This window comes from Hyperolius riggenbachi, chromosome 9 (assembly GCF_040937935.1).
Source record: "Hyperolius riggenbachi isolate aHypRig1 chromosome 9, aHypRig1.pri, whole genome shotgun sequence".
Classification (NCBI taxonomy): Eukaryota; Metazoa; Chordata; class Amphibia; order Anura; family Hyperoliidae; genus Hyperolius; species Hyperolius riggenbachi.
In genome coordinates this window covers 282249-307580 of record NC_090654.1, presented here as the reverse complement: position 1 = coordinate 307580, position 25332 = coordinate 282249, and the positions used below count along the sequence as shown (strand labels likewise).

The 25332-nt window shown below is 48.0% G+C and overlaps 1 protein-coding gene across 2 annotated transcripts in view; it reads left to right on the top strand.

The window, feature by feature from the left end:
* Positions 1 to 25332, top strand: part of DDR2 (discoidin domain receptor tyrosine kinase 2) — a 549319-nt gene that overhangs the window by 454986 nt on the left and 69001 nt on the right. For both annotated transcript variants that reach the window (XM_068251775.1, XM_068251776.1), the window contains 2 exons: positions 22188 to 22315; positions 24218 to 24394. In XM_068251775.1, the coding sequence (XP_068107876.1) occupies positions 22188 to 22315; positions 24218 to 24394 (305 nt within the window). The remainder of the gene's footprint in view (positions 1 to 22187; positions 22316 to 24217; positions 24395 to 25332) is intronic.

The window sequence follows — 25332 nt, the reverse complement described above, 5'->3', positions numbered from 1 at the left end:
AGGAATCAGAGGAGGAGGACAGCACTGTCAGCGGTGCAGAAGATGATGGGTCAGCAGAGATGGCAGCCCTCTTCCCCATGGCAGCGCACATGCTGCAGTGCCTGCGCAAAGACCCAAGGGTGAAGCAGATGCATGCTCAGGAGGACATCTGGATCACCCTGATTCTAGACCTATGGCTGAAGGGGAAGCTGGCTCAGTTCCTGCCTGTAGGAGGAGATCCTGTGCGCCGAATAAAAGACTTGCAGCGGATTCTGGTTCGGCGCTTGGAAGAAGCCTTCCCCCAGCCTCCCAACCCCCCCTGCTGTCAGAGTCCAGGCAGCACAGCAGCAGGTGCCTGCATCCAGCAGGAGCAGGCGCTCAACAAAACTGCTGTCTCTGACAAAGGCGCTCTACGCCACGCCAGTACCGCTGCCTACAGAGGAGGGGCCTGCAGCAGCATCCGGCTCTCAAAGCCATTTTTTGGAGGTATCTGGGCTGATAACTGTGCTGTCCAAGTTGTGAGGAGGCCCCAACTGCGGCAGTACGACCGCTTCCTGGAACCTCTCCTTTTTAATGTTTTACCTGTGCCGTGGTACCAAGACTAGGGGCCATAGTGCTAACTCACTGCACCCCCACCCCATCCCATGTCCCTCATTTCCCCTGCTTTGGCAATGCCTGATGTTAATTGACAGCCTTTTTTTTTGGGGGGGGGGGATTTTAAGTCCCCACATCATCAATTAGTGTTTCCCTTTAAAAAAACATAATGCTACATGCCTCATTTACCCTAAAAAACGTTTTAGAAGCAATTTAAAGGCCACTTCTGGTTTTGCTATCCGGATATCTGAATCCGCCCGGATACCCTGGATACTGAGGTTGGATATCCGATTCGGATTCAGATCGCAAAAGTTTGAACTCGGATATACGATCCGGATCCGGATATCTGGTATCTGGATTTGAATTCAATCCGGATTTTGAAAAGGGGTATCCGAGCAGCACTGGTGTTAGGGTTTGAGGACTTGCTGGGGTGCTGGGTGGCAGGAGGGAAAGGAAGAATTGACTGGGCTGCTAGGTAGATGGGAAGAGGTGAGGCTGGTTAAGGGTACTGGATGAATGTGGGGGAGTGGTGAGGCTTTCTGAGGGTGCTAAAAGTAAAGGTAAGGCAGATTCTAGCTTCTGGGGATTGGTGATAATGGCTGTGGATGCTGTGTAGAGATAAGGAAGCTGGCTCAGTTCCTGTAGGTGCTAAAGATAGGTGAAGCAAGATGTAGGTGCAAAGGAGAAATAATGCTATCTCTGGATGGTGGGTTGTGAGGTGAGGCTGCCTCTTTGTGCTGGGAAAAGATTATTAGGGCTGAGTGTCCTAAAGGTCTTGAGAAGTTATTGGCATGTAGGAGTGGGAGGAAATGAGTGAAGAGAAATAGGATTGCTTGGCACACGAAAGGGTGTCACTGATCTCCTGCTGTGTTTTTTTTAGACTTCTGTAGTAGGGGATCGGTTGAAAAGGGCGCCCGAGCTGCCTGTATGAAAAGGGCGCCGCCATAGACATCAATGTTATTTCTGGAAATATGGGCTACAAGGTGTAGAAAAGGGCGCCCGAGTTTTGATATAGGCTACAAGCGGCCTCCCCTTTGTAGCCCATATTTTTTCGGCTACAAGGTTTTCGGCTACAGTAGGGCGCCCCTTTGTAGCCCATATTTTTTTCGGCTACAAGGTTTTTGACTACAGCAAGGTGCCCCTTTGTAGCCCATATTATTGCCTTTTTTTGGTAGCCTATGTTTTTATATGGGCTACAAGTGCTGGAAGCCGAATTATTTCATTCCCCCACTATCCATGGCGCCCTGGAGGGGGAATAGTAATTTACACATCCCAGAGTTTTGTTGGTAGCCGAAGTTTTTATATGGGCTACACCAGGCGCCTTTTTTTTTGTAGCCAAAGTTTTTATATGGGCTACACCAGGCGCCTTTTTTTGTAGCCGAAGTTTTTATATGGGCTACACCAGGCACCTTTTTTGTAGCCGAAATTTATATGGGCTACACCAGGCACCTTTTTTGTAGCCGAAGTTCGTATATATGGGCTCCACCAGGCGCCCTTTTTTACCGGCGCCCTTTTCATGTAGACCCCTGTAGTAGTGTTCATTCTCCAGCTCCACCCTGCCAGCCTATAACTAGAGATGCCCCAAATGGTTTGCCCGGCGGGTCAGCGGTGAAAAGCAAACTTTTATGCGCGTTCAACCCACCTCCTATACTTTTCATTGGGCTAAACTTTAACCCTCCACATCACAGTCAGCAGACCCATGGCTGCCAATCAGGCTGCACTCCCTACTGGACCCCCCCCCCTTATAAAAGGCAGCAGCATTGGCCATGGGCTCACTCTGTCTGCTGCTGCTATAGTGAGAGAAGGGAGAGGTTGCTGGAGAGATAGGGAAAGCGTTAGTTAGGCTCTTGTTAGCTTGCTCCTTGGTGAAATTTTTTGCTGAAAGCACCCCAAAACAGCTCTTTTGAGGGCTAATGATCTTCATATGTTTTTTTTTGTGTGTGTGTGTGTGACACAGACGCATAGATACAGCCCTGTTGCAGCTGTGCCCTTGCTTGCTGACACAGCTGTGTTAGATCAGTGCATTTTTTCCACTCTATTTGTATGATTTAACTTACTAAAGCATAGCTCTCTTTGTGGGTGACACTGCATAGATCCAGCCCATAGACAGTTGCTGCCTGCTTGGTATTTGTAGTCCCACTGTCTGACAGCAAACTGTATTAGATCAATGGCACAGTGCATATCTCTCCACTGCATCTGTGTGACTGCACACTGTGTTAGACCAGTGCATATCTTTCCACTGCATCTGTGTGATTGCACACTGTGTTAGACCAGTGCATATCTTTCCACTGCATCTGTGTGACTGCACACTGTATTAGACCAGTGCATGTCTTTCCACTGCATCTGTGACTGCACACTGTATTAGACCAGTGCATATCTTTCCACTGCATCTGTGATTGCAAACTGTGTTCGACCAGTGCATATCTTTCCACTGCATCTGTGTGACTGCACACTGTATTAGAGCAGTGCATATCTTTCCATTGTATTTGTGTGACAGCACACTGTATTAGACCAGTGCATATCTTTCCATTGTATTTGTGTGACAGCACACTGTATTAGAGCAGTGCATATATTTCCACTGCATCTGTGTGACAGCACACTGTATTAGACCAGTGCATATCTTTCCACTGCATCTGTGTGACTGCACACTGTATTAGAGCAGTGCATATATTTCCATTGTATTTGTGTGACTGCACACTGTATTAGAGCAGTGCATATCTTTCCACTGCATCTGTGACTGCAAACTGTATTAGACCAGTGCATATCTTTCCACTGCATCTGTGTGACGGCACACTGTATTAGACCAGTGCATATCTTTCCATTGTATTTGTGTGACAGCACACTATATTAGAGCAGTGCATATCTTTCCACTGCATCTGTGACTGCACACTGTATTAGACCAGTGCATATCTTTCCACTGCATCTGTGACTGCACACTGTATTAGACCAGTGCATATCTCTCCACTGCATCTGTGTGACTGCACACTGTGTTAGACCAGTGCATATCTTTCCACTGCATCTGTGTGATTGCACACTGTGTTAGACCAGTGCATATCTTTCCACTGCATCTGTGTGACTGCACACTGTATTAGACCAGTGCATGTCTTTCCACTGCATCTGTGACTGCACACTGTATTAGACCAGTGCATATCTTTCCACTGCATCTGTGATTGCAAACTGTGTTCAACCAGTGCATATCTTTCCACTGCATCTGTGTGACTGCACACTGTATTAGAGCAGTGCATATCTTTCCATTGTATTTGTGTGACAGCACACTGTATTAGACCAGTGCATATCTTTCCATTGTATTTGTGTGACAGCACACTGTATTAGACCAGTGCATATATTTCCACTGCATCTGTGTGACTGCACACTGTATTAGAGCAGTGCATATATTTCCATTGTATTTGTGTGACTGCACACTGTATTAGAGCAGTGCATATCTTTCCACTGCATCTGTGACTGCAAACTGTATTAGACCAGTGCATACCTTTCCACTGCATCTGTGTGACGGCACACTGTATTAGACCAGTGCATATCTTTCCATTGTATTTGTGTGACAGCACACTATATTAGAGCAGTGCATATCTTTCCACTGCATCTGTGACTGCACACTGTATTAGACCAGTGCATATCTTTCCACTGCATCTGTGACTGCACACTGTATTAGACCAGTGCATATCTTTCCACTGCATCTGTGTGACGGCACACTGTATTAGAGCAGTGCATATCTTTCCACTGCATCTGTGACTGCACACTGTATTAGACCAGTGCATATCTTTCCACTGCATCTGTGTGATGGCACACTGTATTAGACCAGTGCATATCTTTCCACTGCATCTGTGACTGCACACTGTATTAGACCAGTGCATATCTTTCCACTGCATCTGTGTGACGGCACACTGTATTAGAGCAGTGCATATCTTTCCACTGCATCTGTGACTGCACACTGTATTAGACCAGTGCATATCTTTCCACTGCATCTGTGTGATGGCACACTGTATTAGACCAGTGCATATCTTTCCACTGCATCTGTGTGATGGCACACTGTATTAGACCAGTGCATATCTTTCCACTGCATCTGTGATTGCACACTGTGTTAGACAAGTGCATATTTTTCCACTGTATCTGTGTGACTGCACACTGTATTAGAGCAGTGCATATCTTTCCAATGCATCTGTGTGACTGCACACTGTATTAGACCAGTGCATATCTTTCCACTGCATCTGTGTGACGGCACACTGTATTAGACTAGTGCATATATTTCCATTGTATTTGTGTGACAGCACACTGTATTAGAGCAGTGCATAGCTTTCCACTGCATCTGTGGGAGTGCACAGCGTATTAGACTACTGCATAGCTTTCCACTGTATTTGTGTGACAGCACACTGTATTAGACCAGTGGATATCTCTCTCTGTGTGTTAAAGTACACACCCCAAAAACGTAACACTACTACCACTAGCAACCCAGCTGCTCCAGTTGATGTGTCAGAGGAGTTATTCACACATGATGCATTTAGTGATACACTTGGGGTCATCCAGCCAACAAGCCCTTCAAGACCTGCTGTTGCTCCTACCAGAATGCCGACATTCCAAAGCTCACCAGTGTGGCATTTTTTTGTTTGTGTGCATCTGATACCAGCAATGCCATCTGCAACCTCTGCTAAAAGAAACCGAGTTGTGGGAAGCCCAACACCCAACAAGGGACAATTGCTTTGCGAAGGCCCCTGATCGCAAAACACAAACACCAATGGTATGCACACATTAATAAAAGCAGCAAACAAATATAAACAGCCTATGCAGCTGTTTGCGGCGGTGCATTAAACTGTGAGTTTGGTCTGTCAGGGTGAAGCAGTACACTACTTACACTACCTGATCCATGTATACACATGCAAGATGTTTTAAAGCACTTTATGCCTCCAATTTAGCAATGCAATGTGATTTCTGCGCTTTAGGGATTATAACCCTGCTCTCCATCAAATCTGTAATTTTCCCAGGGACTTTTGGCGTGTATCCCACTCCGCCATGCTCCCCTCCAAGTGTTAGACCCCTTGAAACATATTTTCCATCACTTTTGTGGCCATAATTAGTGTTTGTAGTTTTGAAAGTTGGCCTGCCCATTGAAGTCTATTACACTTCGCCGAGTTCGCTGTCCGTGAACCCAAAATCTGAAGTTCAAGCCATCTCTACCTATAACAGATTTTCAGTTGTTTAATGGGTTCCTTCATCTAGGGTTGCCGGTCAGGCATGCTCAGATGTACCAAAATTCGGCTCAGGTACATTCAAATTCGGGTCCGCATGACATTCAAATTCGAATTCGCCTTCGCCCACGAAATTCGGTTCGAATTCATATTCGGTTCGAGGTTACACCTCAAAATTCGGTAAAAATTCGTGTTCATGAATTCGGGTTTTTTTTGTGTGTTTTTTTAAAGGGAATACACATTGAAATAGGTGTACTTAAAAAAACAAAACTGAAAACGTGACGTGTGGCACTGGCAGCAGGCAATGCATTGTGTGGACCCTGGCGGTGGGACCACTGACAGCAGGAGGATAAATCCAGCAGCAGGAGGATAAATCCAGCAGCAGCAGGAGGAGGAGTGATGTGTGGCACTTGCAGCAGGCAAAGTATTGTGTTGACCCTGGCGGTGGGACCACTGACAGCAGGAGGATAAATACAACAGCAGCAGCAGGAGGAGGAGGAGTGAGGTGTGTGTGGCACTGGCAGCAGGCAATGCATAGTGTGGACCCTGGCGGTGGGACCACTGACAACAGCAGGATAAATACAACAGCAGCAGGAGGAGGAGGAGGTGGAGTGACGTGTGGCACTGGCAGTAGGCAATGCATTGTGTGGACTCTGGCGGTGGGACCACTGACAACAGCAGGATAAATAAAACAGCAGCAGGAGGAGGAGGAGTGACGTGTGGCACTGGCAGCAGGCAATGCATAGTGTGGACTCTGGCGGTGGGACCACTGACAGCAGCAGGATAAATACAACAGCAGCAGGAGGAGGAGGAGTGACGTGTGGCACTGGCAGCAGGCAATGCATAGTGTGGACTCTGGCGGTGGGACCACTGACAGCAGCAGAAGAAATACGACAGCAGCAGGAGGAGGAGGTGGAGTGACGTGTGGCACTGACATCAGGCAATGCATAGTGTGGACTCTGGCGGTGAGACCACTGACAGCAGCAGGATAAATAAAACAGCAGCAGCAACAGGAGGAGGTGGAGTGACGTGTGGCACTGGCATCAGGCAATGCATAGTGTGGACTCTGGCAGTGGGAGCACTGACAACAGCAGGATAAATACAACAGCAGCAGGAGGAGGAGGTGGAGTGACGTGTGGCACTGGCAGCAGGCAATGCATAGTGTGGACTCTGGCGGTGGGACCACTGACAGCAGCAGGATAAATACAACAGCAGCAGCAGCAGGAGGAGGTGGAGTGACGTGGGGCACTGGCAGCAGGCAATGCATTGTGTGGACTCTGGCGGTGAGACCTCTGACAGCAGCAGGATAAATAAAACAGCAGCAGCAACAGGAGGAGGTGGAGTGACGTGTTACACTGACATCAGGCAATGCATAGTGTGGACTCTGGTGGTGGGAGCACTGACAACAGCAGGATAAATACAACAGCAGCAGGAGGAGGAGGTGGAGTGACGTGTGGCACTGGCAGCAGGCAATGCATAGTGTGGACTCTGGCGGTGGGACCACTGACAGCAGCAGGATGAAAATGAGCGCGTTGTAATATGTTGGCACTTTATAAATACAATAAATACATAAATAAATTCATAGATAAATCAATGCAGCAGGCCAGCAGCAGCAGGAGTCAGGTAGTAATACAATAAATACATAAATAAATTCATAGGTAAATGAATGCAGCAGGCCAGCAGCAGCAGCAGGAGTCAGGTAGTAATACAATAAATACATAAATAAATTCATAGGTAAATCGATGCAGCAGGCCAACAGCAGCAGGAGGAGTCCGGTAGAAATACAATAAATACATAAAAAAATTCATAGGTAAATCAATGCAGCAGGCCAGTAGGAGGAGGAGGAGTCCGGTAGAAATACAATAAATACATAAATAAATTCATAGATAAAGCAATGCAGCAGGCCAGCAGCAGCAGGAGTCAGGTAGTAATACAATAAATACATAAATAAATTCATAGGTAAATCAATGCAGCAGGCCAGCAGCAGCAGGAGTCAGGTAGAAATACAATAAATACATAAATAAATTCATAGGTAAATCAATGCAGCAGGCCAGCAGCAGCAGGAGTCAGGTAGTAATATAATAAATACATAAATAAATTCATAGGTAAATCAATGCAGCAGGCCAGCAGCAGCAGGAGTCAGGTAGTAATACAATAAATACATAAATAAATTCATAGGTAAATCAATGCAGCAAGCCAGCAGCAGCAGGAGTCAGGTAAAAATACAATAAATACATAAATAAATTCATAGGTAAATCAATGCAGCAGGCCAGCAGCAGCAGGAGTCAGGTAGTAATACAATAAATACATAAAAAAAATTAATAGGTAAATCAATGCAGCAGGCCAGCAGCAGCAGCAGGAGTCAGGTAGAAATACAATAAATACATAAATAAATTCATAGTTAAATCTATGCAGCAGGCCAGCAGGAGGAGGAGGAGTCGTCACGTATGGCAGGCAGCAGGCATGGGAGGATGAGGAGGCCACTGTGGAGGGAGCTGATGAGGCCACTGAGGACTGGCTGCCCGGGGGGGGGGGGTGGGAGTGAGTTGCTGCTGTGCTCCTGCTGCTGGATGGGCAGGAGGGTCGGCTGCTGCTGCTGCTGAAATCTGTGCAGTGGCTGTCTGGCTCTGACCACTGCCTGCACCACTTTGCATAAGCTTCTCCAACTCATTAAAGTCCTCAAAATGTCTGCTCTGTAAGTGGGTCTGCAGGCACGAGGTACTCAATTTGTGGATATCACGACCTCTGCTGAGACTGAGATTGCACCTGTTGCAAATTGCACGGGTTGGGTTTACTGTGCACTTGGTGAAGTACCGCCAGACTGGGGACTTCAACCTGCTCTTTGAGCTTGAGGGCTGGGTTTTTTGGGTGCCCTTGGAGGATTGCGCCTTTTTGGTTGTAGTTAGAGGTTTGCTGCGGGTGGTGGTAGCGACTGAAGCAGCAGGCTGTGGCTCCTGCCTTCCACACCCTGTGCTGGCCGCCTTGCTGCTGCCACGCCTCTGTGCCAGAGACGCCTCCTCCTCCGATGACGAGCTGCCTTCAACCAACTGTGCTGGTGGCACATAGGGAGGATCTATCAAGTCATCATCATCAACCCCAAACAAATCCTGTGAGCCCGACTCAACCAACTCCTCTACCCAAACATCCCCTGCATCACGCCCCTCCCCCTCAGCGCCAACAACAAACTTCTGCACCTCAAACTCCTCCTCCTCCTCCTTGGATGGCCCCATCATCTCCAACTCATACTTCTCCAAAACATCCCTGTACATGGTCACAGTCTCAGGGGAGAAGAGCGTGCTCATTGAGGGCAGGCTGATCGATGGGGTCACCATGACCATTGCATCAAGCGCTGGTGGAGGCCTGCTGCGGACAGGAGTGCTGGTGGCACTAGTCTCGCTGGTACTGGAGGCCTGGCTAGAAAAGATGGCTTCCTGCCCCGCCATCATTTCCACCACAGCCTGCACCTGACTCTCCCCAATGGGCCGTGGGCGACGACCCGTCTCAAAGATGGGCGCAACACGCTGCTGTTGCGCCTCTGCTCCGTCCTCCCTGTGGTCAGTGGCTGGCGGCGGACCAGTCCCAGACCTGCTGCTGCTGGCAGTGGCTCCTGCAATGGTGCTTCCTCTCCTGGTGGTGCCTCGCCCTCGCCCTCTACCTCTGCCAGTCATTGTGCACTAGACAAATACAGTAAAAAAAAAATAAGTAGAAGAGGGCGGGAAAGGGTGTAAACTTTAATAAAGTCTGTGTTGGTGGTGACTTGGTGGTGACTAGTAGTAGTAGTAGGCAGTAGTAGTAGTAGTAGTACGCACGCAGGTAACTAAGACATACCTAGCGTACTACACTATAACTAAGTCGTGCGGCAGACAGTCGGGGACAATTACAAACGGTCACACACGCTCAGACGCAATCAATCAATAGGCTCGGGCAGGCGACAGACAGTCACAGGTCACTCACAACAGATGCTGGTGGTGGCCTGTATGTGTTGTAACTCTTATTTACTACACACACTACGGATGATAATAAAATCACACAGTAAAAGTGAAAAAAAAATAGTGAACGGGTGCTATTAGAATAGAAACACAGAGGCGCTCAGTGTTGATGATACTGGCAGATGCTGTTTACTCCTATCTGTTATTGCCTGATGAAGCGGGTTTGTATCCCGTGAAACGCGTTGCACTTTATTTGGAGTATCCAATAAAATAGTTTTGACTGAAAATCCACAGTCGTGTGTTCTGCTTGGAGGAGGTGAGTCCACCACTGCCTTCTCTATTACCAAGATGGGTTTTTAAGTTCTTTTAGTGTTTTTTATCCTATTGGCGCCTCTGTTATCCTATTAGCTAGTAGAATAGTAGTATAGTACTAGACAATAGTATGCACGCACGCAGGTAACTAAGAAACACCTAGCGTAATACGCTACAAGTCGTGCGGCAGACAGTCGGTGACAATTACAAACGGTCACACACGCTCAGACGCAATCAATCAATAGGCTCGGGCAGGCCACAGACAGTCACAGTTCAGGTCACTCACAACGGATGCTAATTACGGATGAGTAACTAACTAACACAGTACTGAAACTAATAAAGTAACAGACTACAGCAGTAATAATTAACTAAACTAGTACTACTAAGTACACAACTAACTAGAATCCCTAACCTACCTAAGCTAGTAGTAGCAGGCTAAGGCTACCTAGGCTAGCAGGCCTAGCTTGCTCACAGACTAACACTAGCCTAGCACAGTATACACTATACACTAGCTGACTAAATACAATCAAAATACTAGCTAACCATATAAGACAATAATAAATGTGTTTAGGAGGTGTTTAGGAAGCAAAATGCTAGGTTTAGCAGTGAAAAGCACTTGCTCAGACACAGCACAGCACTGGAGAATCTCTCAGTACCAGCAGCAGTCACACAAGTGCGCGGCTCCGCAAGATGGCCGCCACCTTATATAGAGGAGGGGAGGGCCAGGCTCCCTTCCTCTGATTGGTTGCTAGGGTTGCCACGTCCTCGGCAGGAGGACTTCTGATTGGCCCAATCACGTCATTCCCGAATCCCGAAGCCGAACCCGAACCCACAGCTCCATCCGACTGAATTCGAGTGCGCACATTCGGCAGGCTTCGTATTCGGGTTCGGCTCGGATTGCAGCATTCGGGTTCGGGTTCGCATGCGGCAAACCAAAAAAACACCCGAATTTTTTGGGGAAACTTCGCATTCGGGATCCTGCTGAGCAACCCTGTTGCCGGTTGATACAATGGGTATGGGTGTTGATTAGTGATTGCCTAACATTGCAAAAGAACTTTTGTGTACTGTTCACAAGTTTTACTGCAAAAATTTGTGAACCGCGCATTTGTGAAGAGCCCTACTGAGTTTAATGGCAGACGAATGTTGAAAACCTTAAAGGCATCTCTACAACTACAATTTCTTTAAAAAAAAAAAGTGTACAAAAAATGGGACAATGGCATGGTGGAGGGGGATTAATTGCAAATCATTCATCAAAAAATAAGCAAAGGCTTTTTAATGCATAAATGTGAAAAATCAAAGCATTTAGAATGGCCGGTGTTTTAACTGCCTAAAAATTATATGCAGCCGCAGTGTCAGATGCCTAAAAAAATGTGCATATATCTGCCTATACCAGTGGTCCTCATACCGCTGGCCGAATGTGGCCCCCTGAGGCTTTTTTACCGGCCCTCCACACACAAAATGTATTACTTATAGATGCGGTCGGCTACATCTTTAAATATTGGTGGTCCGCATATAGAATAGCAGTGCTGGCGCCACTCATCCACATGTAAGCCAGAAAGCAGTAATTCACTGGTTTCCGATCAAATTCCACATCAGGTGACACTGCTGTCCAATTGGACTGCAGGTTGTCACCTGGGTAAGTTTCATTGTCTGGCCCACAAAGACTTCTACATTATTTTTATGTATACTCCGCCCCCCCAGTAGTCTGAAGTATTTTCACCCGGCCCTCCCGTCAAAATGTTTGGGGACCCCTGGCCTATACATTTAAAATTGCAAACACTGTATGAGAGGCCTGGAAAATTGAGCAGTTATGTGGCTAAAACATTGTCCTTGTGGCCAGTGGAGGTCAGAAAAATTGGGCAATTACCTGTCGAATACATTTTTAACGTATATGCTATAAAATCATTTAAGGCTATCTCCGGTTCTGAGTATTCACAGAGTTGAAAATGCCTCTGGGTAGTACTGTAGGCTTACTGTGTTTGTGTAGAGTAGTGTTGGGCGAACATCTAGATGTTCGGGTTCGGGCCGAACAGGCCGAACATGGCCGCGATGTTCGGGTGTTCGACCCGAACTCCGAACATAATGGAAGTCAATGGGGACCCGAACTTTTGTGCTTTGTAAAGCCTCCTTATATGCTACATACCCCAAATTTACAGGGTATGTGCACCTTGGGAGTGGGTACAAGAGGAAAAAAAAATTTAGCAAAAAGAGCTTATAGTTTTTGAGAAAATCGATTTTAAAGTTTCAAAGGGAAAACTGTCTTTTAAATGCGGGAAATGTCTGTTTTCTTTGCACAGGTAACATGCTTTTTGTCGGCATGCAGTCATAAATGTAATACATATAAGAGGTTCCAGGAAAAGGGACCGGTAATGCTAACCCAGCAGCAGCACACGTGATGGAACAGGAGGAGGGTGGCGCAGGAGGAGAAGGCCACGCTTTGAGACACAACAACCCAGGCCTTGCATGAGGACAAGAAGCGTGCGGATAGCATGCTTTGTACCACCATGCAGTCATAAATGTAATAAAGATAAGTGGTTCAATAAACAGGGACCACGCGGCAACGCTAACCCAGCAGCAGCACACGTGATGGAACAGGAGGAGGCGCAGGAGGAGAAGGCCACGCTTTGTGAGACACAACAACCCAGGCCTTGCATGAGGACAAAAAGCGTGCGGATAGCATGCTTTGTACCGCCATGTAGTCATAAATGTAATAAAGATAAGAGGTTCAATAAACAGGGACCACGCGGCAACGCTAACCCAGCAGCAGCAGCAGCAGCAGCACACGTGATGGAACAGGAGGAGGCGCAGGAGGAGAAGGCCACGCTTTGTGAGACACAACAACCCAGGCCTTGCATGAGGACAAAAAGCGTGCGGATAGCATGCTTTGTACCGCCATGTAGTCATAAATGTAATAAAGATAAGAGGTTCAATAAACAGTGACCACGCGGCAACGGTAACCCAGCAGCAGCAGCAGCACACGTGATGGAACAGGAGGAGGCGCAGGAGGAGAAGGCCACGCTTTGTGAGACACAACAACCCAGGCCTTGCATGAGGACAAAAAGCGTGCGGATAGCATGCTTTGTACCGCCATGTAGTCATAAATGTAATAAAGATAAGAGGTTCAATAAACAGGGACCACGCGGCAACGGTAACCCAGCAGCAGCAGCAGCAGCAGCAGCACACGTGATGGAACAGGAGGAGGCGCAGGAGGAGAAGGCCACGCTTTGTGAGACACAACAACCCAGGCCTTGCATGAGGACAAAAAGCGTGCGGATAGCATGCTTTGTACCGCCATGTAGTCATAAATGTAATAAAGATAAGAGGTTCAATAAACAGGGACCACGCGGCAACGCTAACCCAGCAGCAGCAGCAGCAGCAGCACACGTGATGGAACAGGAGGAGGCGCAGGAGGAGAAGGCCACGCTTTGTGAGACACAACAACCCAGGCCTTGCATGAGGACAAAAAGCGTGCGGATAGCATGCTTTGTACCGCCATGTAGTCATAAATGTAATAAAGATAAGAGGTTCAATAAACAGGGACCACGCGGCAACGGTAACCCAGCAGCAGCAGCAGCACACGTGATGGAACAGGAGGAGGCGCAGGAGGAGAAGGCCACGCTTTGTGAGACACAACAACCCAGGCCTTGCATGAGGACAAAAAGCGTGCGGATATAGCAGCAATGCTTTTTGCCGCCATGCAGTCATAAATGTAATACAGATGAGAGGTTCAATAAACAGGGACCGGAAACGCTAAACCATCCCAGATGTTCATCGGTCATGTTACTTGGTTGGGGTCCAGGAGTGTTGCGTAGTCGTTTCCAATCCAGGATTGATTCATTTTAATTTGAGTCAGACGGTCTGCATTTTCTGTGGAGAGGCGGATACGCCGATCTGTGATGATGCCTCCGGCAGCACTGAAACAGCGTTCCGACATAACGCTGGCTGCCGGGCAAGCCAGCACCTCTATTGCGTACATTGCCAGTTCGTGCCAGGTGTCTAGCTTCATGCCCGGTTTCAGGTCCAGCGGTGCCAGCCACAAATCCGTCTGTTCCTTTATTCCCCTCCAAATTTCCTCCCCTGTGTGCTGCTTATCCCCAAGGCAGATCAGCTTCAGCAACGCTTGCTGACGCATGCCAACAGCTGTGCTGCACTGCTTCCACGATCCTACTGCTGCTGGTGCTGGGTTAGCATTTCCGGATGAGGTACAGCTTTGAGATGCGTTGGAGGAGAAGGAGTCAGAGAGGTAGGTGCTGCTGTTGTTATCCAGCTGTTTGCGGCGTGGGCAACACCCGCGCCGTAGCAGGTGAGGAATCGCTGCCAGGCTCCACAAGGTTCACCCAGTGCGCGGTAAGGGAGATGTATCGACCCTGGCCGAACGCACTCGTCCAGGTGTCAGTGGTGAGGTGAACCTTGCAGGCAACGGCATTCTTCAAGCTTCGGGTTATTTAGCTGACCACGTGCTCATGCAACTCAGGCACTGCAGAGCGCGCAAAGTGGTAGCGGCTGGGAACCACGTAACGTGGGATGGCCACTGACATCATGCCCTTGAAGCTGTTTGTCTCCACCACTCGATATGGCAGCATTTCGCAGGCCAGAAGCTTGGCTATGCTGGCTGGCTGTTACTGCCACGGCCCGGGGGTCATTTGCTGGCAATTTCCTCTTGTGCTCAAACATCTCAGAAACAGACAACTCAACCGTAGCGCTGCACACCGAAGGGCTGTTGGTTGTTGTGTTTGATGAACACTGGGAGACCTCAAGAGCACTAGTCCGGAAAGTGACAGTGTCAGCATCGTCTGATGTTTGTGAATGTTGTGAACCACGCAATGGCTGGGCTACTGCTGCTGCTGAGGCGGGTCTGGTGGTGAGTCTGGTGAACCCAAGGGAGGCAGTGTTGCTGGTGGTACCCTGTCCTGCCGCGTTTGCCCACAGAGTGGGATGTTTGGATAGAATGTGGCGGCTCATGCTGGTGGTGGAGAGGTTGTTAATACTTTTCCCCCTGCTCAGGCGGGTCTTGCACACCTTGCAAATCGCCATGGTAACATCCTCAGTGCAGTCTTCAAAGAAAGCCCAGACTTTAACTGGCTGAGGACTCGGACCTCGTGCGTGATGTGCTGGTGCTGCTTAACCCACTGCTGGACGCTTGAGAGGTCATCCAAGTAATTATCTGGTCCTGTTCTTTTGGATCTGTGAGGGTTGTTGTCCTGGACAACATGGGCAGTATTGAGTGGGTTTTCTTGGGTGCTCCCCTGTGGCCTGTACGTGAACCGTCAGGGGAAACACCTCTTCCCTTGCCCCTCCCTCTTTCACCGGATTTCTTCCTCATTTCACTTATCCTTAAAGTACACGCTGACTGGCAGCAGTACAGTGGCAGTACAGAAATGCTATACAGTGGTGGGTGAGCGGTGTACCACTATTGTCAGCAGTGACACAGAGCACAATGCTATACAGTGGCGGGTGAGCGGTGTACTACTGTTCCCAGCAGACACAGAGTGGAAGTAAACACAATGCTATATAGTGTGGCTGAGCCGTGTACACAGAGTGGCATTAAACACAATGCTATATAGTCTGCTATATAGTCACCCCGAACAGGGTGATGTTCTGCAGAACCCGAACAGTGGCAAACACTGTTCGCCCAACACTACTGGGAGGGAACGCAGATTTTAGTACCTAAACACACGATACAACATGTTTTCCGGGGTCGGACTCTGAGGCACATACAGATGGTCCCGATCATCATCCTCATCATACAACTCTTCTCCTGAGTCTGACCCACCCACCACCTCTGCCACCCCAACATCCCCAGACACAGACCCCTCATCGTCCTCAACATTAACTTGGGATGCTGGCCTGAGCCAGACCTCCTCCTCCACATCAGGCCCCATCATCTCCTCAATGGCAGCCCTCATTAATCGCTCTGGCGACGGACTGATGGACACAACGTTCTCCTCCGGGGAGGGCTGCTGCTGACCACTGGCTGCTGGGGTGGATGTTATAGCTTGCGTGGGGCGTTGGCTGTTGCTGTTGTTGGGAGTGCTGCTCACAGCGGAGGTCTCTGGGGAACTCATGTTGAGCTCATATAGTGGTTGACGGTGAGTGGAGTATTACTGATCCCAGCAATATACACACTGACTGGCAGAGTACGCAATGCTATATAGTGTGGCTGAGCGGTGTACACAGAGTGGCAGTAAACACAATGCTATATAGTCTGGCTGAGCGAGCGGTGTACTACTGTTCCCAGCAGAATCAGAGTGGCAGTAAACAATGGTATATAGTCTGGCTGAGCGGTGTACATAGAGTGTCAGTAAACAATGGTATATAGTCTGGCTGAGCGAGCGGTGTACTACTGTTCCCAGCAGAATCAGAGTGGCAGTAAACAATGGTATATAGTCTGGCTGAGCGGTGTACATAGAGTGTCAGTAAACAATGGTATATAGTCTGGCTGAGCGAGCGGTGTACTACTGTTCCCAGCAGAATCAGAGTGGCAGTAAACAATGGTATATAGTCTGGCTGAGCGGTGTACACAGAGTGTCAGTAAACAATGGTATATAGTCTGGCTGAGCGGTGTACACACAATGCTATATAGTCTGCTATATAGTGTCAGTAAACAATGGTATATAGTCTGGCTGAGCGGTGTACACAGAGTGTCAGTAAACAATGGTATATAGTCTGGCTGAGCGAGCGGTGTACTACTGTTCCCAGCAGAATCAGAGTGGCAGTAAACAATGGTATATAGTCTGGCTGAGCGGTGTACACAGAGTGTCAGTAAACAATGGTATATAGTCTGGCTGAGCGGTGTACACACAATGCTATATAGTCTGCTATATAGTGTCAGTAAACAATGGTATATAGTCTGGCTGAGCGAGCGGTGTACTACTGTTCCCAGCAGAATCAGAGTGGCAGTAAACAATGGTATATAGTCTGGCTGAGCGGTGTACACAGAGTGTCAGTAAACAATGGTATATAGTGTGGCTGAGTGGTGTACACAGAGTGTCAGTAAACAATGGTATATAGTCTGGCTGAGCGGTGTACACAGAGTGTCAGTAAACAATGGTATATAGTCTGGCTGAGCGAGCGGTGTACTACTGTTCCCAGCAGAATCAGAGTGGCAGTAAACAATGGTATATAGTCTGGCTGAGCGGTGTACACAGAGTGTCAGTAAACAATGGTATATAGTGTGGCTGAGTGGTGTACACAGAGTGTCAGTAAACAATGGTATATAGTCTGGCTGAGCGGTGTACACAGAGTGGCAGTAAACACAATGCTATATACTCTGGCTGAGCGAGCGGTGTACTACTGTTCCCAGCAGACACAGAACAGTAAACAGAATGCTATATAGTGTGGCTGAGCGAGCGGTGTACCACTATTCCCAGCAGACACAGAACAGTGAACAGAATGCTATATAGTGTGGCTGAGCGAGCGGTGTACCACTATTCCCAGCAGACACAGAACAGTAAACAGAATGCTATATAGTGTGGCTGAGCGAGCGGTGTACCACTATTCCAAGCAGACACAGAACAGTGAACAGAATGCTATATAGTGTGGCTGAGCGAGCGGTGTACCACTATTCCCAGCAGACACAGAGTGGCAGTAAACAGAATGCTATATAGTGTGGCTGAGCGAGGTACACAGAGTGGCAGTAAACAGAATGCTATATAGTGTGGCTGAGCGAGCGGTGTACCACTATTCCCAGCAGACACAGAACAGTGAACAGAATGCTATATAGTGTGGCTGAGCGAGCGGTGTACCACTATTCCCAGCAGACACAGAACAGTGAACAGAATGCTATATAGTGTGGATGAGCGAGCGGTGTACCACTATTCCCAGCAGACACAGAACAGTAAACAGAATGCTATATAGTGTGGCTGAGCGAGCGGTGTACCACTATTCCCAGCAGACACAGAACAGTGAACAGAATGCTATATAGTGTGGCTGAGCGAGCGGTGTACCACTATTCCCAGCAGACACAGAACAGTGAACAGAATGCTATATAGTGTGGCTGAGCGAGCGGTGTACTACTGTTCCCAGCAGACACAGAACAGTACACAGAATGCTATATAGTGTGGCTGAACGAGCGGTGTACTACTGTTCCCAGCAGACACAGAACAGTACACAGAATGCTATATAGTGTGGCTGAACGAGCGGTGTACCACTATTCCAAGCAGACACAGAACAGTGAACAGAATGCTATATAGTGTGGCTGAGCGAGCGGTGTACCACTATTCCCAGCAGACACAGAGTGGCAGTAAACAGAATGCTATATAGTGTGGCTGAGCGAGGTACACAGAGTGGCAGTAAACAGAATGCTATATAGTGTGGCTGTGCAAGCGGTGTACTACTATTCCCAGCAGACACAGAGTGGCAGTAAACAGAATGCTATATAGTGTGGCTGAGCGAGGTACACAGAGTGGCAGTAAACAGAATGCTGAGCGAGCGGTGTACTACTATTCCCAGCAGCGACACACAATGACTGGGGGGGACCCTGGCTAGCGTGGCTGGAGCGCGAACTACCCTGCCTGCCTACCCAAAGCTAAACCCACAGACAAATGGCGGAGATATGACGTGGTTCGGGTATTTATTTACCCGAACCACGTGACAGTTCGGCCAATCAGAGCGCGTTCGGGTCCGAACCACGTGACCCGTTCGGCCAATCACAGCGCTAGCCGAACGTTCGGGGAACGTTCGGCCATGCGCTCTTAGTTCGGCCATATGGCCGAACGGTTTGGCCGAGCACCGTCAGGTGTTCGGCCGAACTCGAACATCACCCGAACAGGGTGATGTTCTGCAGAACCCGAACAGTGGCGAACACTGTTCGCCCAACACTAGTGTAGAGCAATTGCTCTACCATTGGCTGTTACCCTAACAAACACAGTGGATCTCTACAGACACGCCGGCTGGGGGTAACAGTCATAGGATTATGCTTCATATTTCCTAAAAACATTACAGTTTTTGGAAACAAAATTACCCAGAAAAATGCTTAGAAAAGCCTAGAACACATAGATCACTAAGATGGTATAAGTAAATAAATGTTACTGCTGAATCAAAAGCAACACAACCAAAGTTTCAAAAATACAAGAAAGTTAAAGCCGGTTTCACACTTGAAACCAGCGTTATGGGAGCACTGCGGGCGATGATCACATCCCACCACAATGCTAAAAACAGCCTTAGGAGATCCCTGCGGCAATGGTGGGTAATCTCCCTTCTGGCTGCAGGCAAAGCAGGAAGTGAGGCTCTCTTACTTCCTGTGGCCAAAATTAATTGCACGGAAGTATATTGAAAAAATACACTTATGCACATGCGCAACATGAAAGCTAAAATGTAAAAAAAAACTGCATCGCCTTAGACTTACATGACTTTTTGTCACTGCATGTCACCCCACAAGTTGCCCGAAAATGTGCTATTACCTTTGTAACAAATTGGGCACTTCCGATGGAACACATCACACCGCTTCAGGTATGAAATGCCCCATAGACATTTATTTGTGTAGCGTTACCATGCTGCAAAACAGGGTAATACAACACGCCAGTGTGAAAGGGGCTTGAGGGGCAAAAACCCTGGAATGCAAATGTTTCCAAAATTGTACTGGATTTTTAGGGACATGAGATTGTACGTGGCAATGATGAAATGAATGGAGCACGAGAAAATACATTTTTTTTGGGTCAAGAAAAACTAATATTTGAATTTGTACTACTCATCCCATCCAACATGCTCGTAGCACAAGAATTGTCATGGAGCACATTATATGCTACTGAGTGATATGTAGGAGTTAGCGGACTCCAGCACAAGGCCTGACTAGGAGCACATTATATGCTGCTGAGTGATATGTAGGAGTTAGCAAACTCCAGCACCAGGCCTGATTAGGAGCTCATTATATGCTACTGAGTGATATGTAGGAGTTAGCAGACTCCAGCACCAGGCCTGACTAGGAGCTCATTATATGCTACTGAGTGATATCTAGGAGTTAGCGGACTCCAGCACAAGGCCTGACTAGGAGCACATTATATGCTACTGAGTGATATGTAGGAGTTAGCAAACTCCAGCACCAGGCCTGATTAGGAGTAGTGATGGGCGAACACCTGGATGTTCGGGTTCGGGAAAGTTCGCCGAACATGGCCGAGATGTTCGGCATGTTCGGGCCGAACCCCGAACTTCCCGAACATCCTGCTTTTGGGGGCCCTATGGGGTCGCAGGCATAAGGGGGGAGCATGCCCCGATCGCGGGGGGGGGGTCGGAAATTCCCCCCACCCCCTCCGCTAGCGCTCCCCCCTCTGCCCGCTTCCCCATACAAAAGTTTAAGCAAAGTACCTGTAATAGTGGATGGCCTGGCAGTGGCACTGTGGAGTGAGGAGGAGGAGTCCGGAGAGTGACGCGTTGAGGGAGGCCGGGCAGCGGGCGGTTCAGCGGTAGTACCCTTGTGGTACTTCCGCCCTTTCTCTGACCTCACGCTCGCTGCCCGGCCTCCCTCAACGCGTCACTCTCCGGACTCCTCCTCCTTACTCCACAGTGCCACTGCCAGGCCATCCACTATTACAGGTACTTTGCTTAAACTTTTGTATGGGGAAGCGGGCAGAGGGGGGAGCGCTAGCGGAGGGGGTGGGGGGGAATTTCCGACCCCCCCCCCGCGATCGGGGCATGCTCCCCCCTTATGCCTGCGACCCCATAGGGGGGCCGTATTCGGCCGAACAGGGCCCTGTTCGGCCAAACAGGGGCCCTGTTCGGCCAGGTTCGGCCAGGAATTGAGCCGTTCGGACGAACGCGAACAGTTCGGCCGAACACCACCAGGTGTTCGGCCGAACTCGAACATCACCCGAACAGGGTGATGTTCTGCAGAACCCCGAACAGTGGCGAACACTGTTCGCCCAACACTAATTAGGAGCTCATTATATGCTACTGAGTGATATTTAGGAGTTAGCAGACTCCAGCACAAGGCCTGACTAGGAGCTCATTATATGCTACTGAGTGATATGTAGGAGTTAGCGGACTCCAGCACAAGGCCTGACTAGGAGCTCATTATATGCTACTGAGTGATATGTAGGAGTTAGAGGACTCCAGCACCAGGCCGGACTAGGAGCACATTATATGCTACTGAGTGATATGTAAGAGTTAGCAGACTCCAGCACAAGGCCTGACTAGGAGCACATTATATGCTACTGAGTGATATGTAGGAGTTAGTGGACTCCAGCACCAGGCCTGACTAGGAGCACATTATATGCTACTGAGTGATATGTAGAAGTTAGCAGACTCCAGCACCAGGCCTGACTAGGAGCACATTATATGCTACTGAGTGATATGTAGGAGTTAGCTGGCTCCAGCACAAGGCCTGACTAGGAGCACATTATATGCTACTGAGTGATATGTAGGAGTTAGCAGACTCCAGCACAAGGCCTGACTAGGAGCTCATTATATGCTACTGATTGATATGTAGGAGTTAGCGGACTCCAGCACAAGGCCTGACTAGGAGCACATTATATGCTACTGAGTGATATGTAGGAGTTAGCAGACTCCAGCACCAGGCCTGACTAGGAGCTCATTATATGCTACTGAGTGATATGTAGGCGATAGCAGACTCCAGCACCAGGCCTGATTAGGAGCTCATTATATGCTACTGAGTGATATGTAGGCGATAGCAGACTCCAGCACCAGGCCTAACTAGGAGCTCATTATATGCTACTGAGTGATATGTAGGAGTTAGCAGACTCCAGCACAAGACCTGACTAGGAGCTCATTATATGCTACTGAGTGATATGTAGGAGTTAGCAGACTCCAGCACCAAGCCTGACTAGGAGCTCATTATATGCTACTGAGTGATATGTAGGTGATAGCAGACTCCAGCACCAGGCCTGATTAGGAGCTCATTATATGCTACTGAGTGATATGTAGGAGTTAGCAGACTCCAGCACCAGGCCTGACTAGGAGCACATTATATGCTACTGAGTGATATGTAGGAGTTAGCAGACTCCAGCACAAGGCCTGACTAGGAGCACATTATATGCTACTGAGTGATATGTAGGAGTTAGCAGACTCCAGCACCAGGCCGGACTAGGAGCTCATTATATGCTACTGAGTGATATTTAGGAGTTAGCAGACTCCAGCACAAGACCTGACTAGGAGCTCATTAAGCTATTGCATAAGGAGCAATAAAATGATGTAGTAACACTGTTCTAATTGTCCCTAGGTTCATCTCTGTGAGGCTCAGGGAGTGGAAGATTTTCTGGACAAATGCTTAGTTCTGGAAACTAGCATCGGACAACCTACTCTGGTGGCTGTGAAGATGCTTAGAGCAGATGCCAATAAGAATGCCAGGTTTGTACTTCAGTGCAATGCATAGAAAGTTGGTGCCTTACTATTAGATGAGCTAGGAGATGTAACCAGCTGCCAATAATATCAAGTAGGAGAAGATAATAACTTGCTGCTTAAAGGCTACACTGCATTACTGTCAAGCCTCCCATGGCGGAAATGTAGTGTATGCAAAAATGAATGCAAATGCCAATCTATGGTCATGCTCCAAGAAGACAAAGCAATATATTTTTTGAGTGTTGAGTGTTGGAGTACAAAATATGTCAGCATTCTGACACCAAACATGGAGCTAAGTATGCTAAATACACCATTCAAGAAAACCAGGGGCGCAACAATAGAGGATGCAACCCCTCACCCGCGGCCCCTTTAGGGCCTGCTCAGGGCCATTTTCGGGGGGGGGGGGGGGACCGGAGGGGTCGCAGCATGAGGGGAAAGCATGGCCACACATCAGCGGGGAGGGGGGACAGTCCCCCCTCACCTCGGGCTCTCCCCTCTGCGCTCCCCTCCAGCATCTATCAACGGCAGCAAGCGGTGGACAGGTATGTACCTTCCTGCATTCCTGCGTTCCACCACCAAAGCTTCCTTTAAGTGTCTGAGCTACTTCCTCTTTAAACAGGAAGTAGAGGGAAGCACTTAGAGACCTGGATGAAGGTATGTGTTCTGCCCGCTGCTGCCGCTAATAGATACTGGAGAAAAGCACAGAGGAGAGAGCTCGAGTTGGGGGGGGGGGGACTGTCCCCTCTCCCCGCCGATGTGTGGCTAAGCTCTCCCCTCATTCTCTAGCCCCCAAAAATGGCCCTGAGTGGGCTCTGAGGGGGAAGGGGTGGAGGCGAAATTTCTGCAGGGGGGACCTGATGATTTCTAGTTACGCCCCTGAAGAAAACATCATCATGTTCATCACTTCATGGTGTACCAGTCCTGACTCCTATCATCATCATCATTATGGTGTACCAGTCATGACTCCTATCATCATCATCATCATCACCACCATCATCATCATCATCATCATCATCAGCATCATCAGCATCATCTTCTTTGTCACCCTCCTCCTCATCATCAGCATCAGCTTGGTTTACCAGTCATGACTTCTATCATCATCATCAGCATCATCTTATTCCTCCTCCTCCTCATCATCATCATCACCATGGTTTACCAGTCATGACTTCTATCATCATCATCAGCATCATCTTATTCCTCCTCCTCCTCATCATCATCATCACCATGGTTTACCAGTCATGACTTCTATCATCATCATCAGCATCATCTTATTCCTCCTCCTCCTCATCATCATCATCACCATGGTTTACCAGTCATGACTTCTATCATCATCATCAGCATCATCTTATTCCTCCTCCTCCTCATCATCATCATCACCATGGTTTACCAGTCATGACTTCTATCATCATCATCAGCATCATCTTATTCCTCCTCCTCCTCATCATCATCATCACCATGGTTTACCAGTCATGACTCCTATACGGTAAAGAGTTAATTATTACTGAAAGCATCTGCTTCTGTTTAGACCCAGATATGGGTGTTACATAAGCTAAAAGGATCCTAGTTGAGGAAATCTTCAGAGGAGTGGAAGAACGTCTTTTTGCTCCCCATATTGCTGAACCAGGCACAATGCAAGTCACACATCACATGAGCTGTGATGTCTGTGTGCCCCTTACCATGTGCAGAGTGCTGTTGGCCCTGTTTTGTTCTGTTTGCAGGTACAGATTTACATGGCCGTGTGTTGCTGTGCCACCTCCCTATGGAGCAGATTGTGCATACCCCATCGCAGTCTCATCACTATGATCGTGCCACTAGAGGGCATCATAGTGATAAGACTGTGACCTAACACAAAACTAAATCTAGGCGCATTGGGCCATAACATGTAACATTGTTTTTTTTGTTGTTTTGTAGAAATGACTTTCTTAAGGAGATAAAAATAATGTCCAGGTTGAAGGACCCCAATATAATTCGACTGTTGGCAGTATGCATTACAGAGGACCCACTATGCATGATCACAGAGTATATGGAGAATGGAGACTTAAACCAGTTCCTCTCTCGTCAGCAAATCGACACAGAACAGCTCATCATGTAAGAGATTATTATTACTTCTTACTTTGTTTTATGAACTGACAACAAAGCAGACACTAAATTGTTGTTGCTGCAGATTTTTCATAATCACCATGATGAAAAATTCCTAAATCCTAATCCTACCCTAGCCCCTAATCCCAAATCCCAACTCTAGCCCCTTACCTAACTAACCATGATAAAAAAAACCTAAACCCTACCATAGCCCCTAACCCCTACCCTACCTCCTAACCTAACCCTAACTAGGATGGAAAATCCTAAACCCTACCCTTGCCCCTAACCCCTACCATAGCCCCTAACCTAACCTAACCCTAACTATGATGGAAAACCCTAAACCCTACCCTAACCCCTACCCTAGCTCTTAACCCGAACTATGATGGAAAACCCTAAACCCTACCCTAACCCCACCCCCTACCCTAACCCCTAACTAATGATTGTGCAAACAGTTCACTAGCGGACAGTTCCCGGTGAACATCGGCCGTTCGCTCCTTTTCTTTTAATTCAAACATTTTTGTCAAAAATTTTCTTTCACATTTAACATTGTCCATGGCTGCCGACTTAAGCGGTTAATAGCAAAGTCCCCTTAAATGATAGAAACACCAAAATTTTATAGCATGTTAAGAAGGATAGTTAGAAGACCTTGTAGTTTTTAAGAAATTTAATGTGAAAGTTAGAGAAAAAAGTCTATATTTAAATGCGGTAAAATGACAGATAATGTATCAACTTGTATATAAATGTATTTATTTTTTATATATAAGTTCAGAGTGTGGATAAGAAAAGAAAATGATATGGGGTCCCCCTCCTGAGACTCTTAAATCTTTTGTACCCCATGCAGGCTGGGATAGCCAGAATGCGGAGCCCCAGACGCGTGGGGCTTCGCACCCTGAGCTATACCAGCCTGCATGGTCCATAGTATGGAGGAGCTCTGGAGGAGAGAGGAA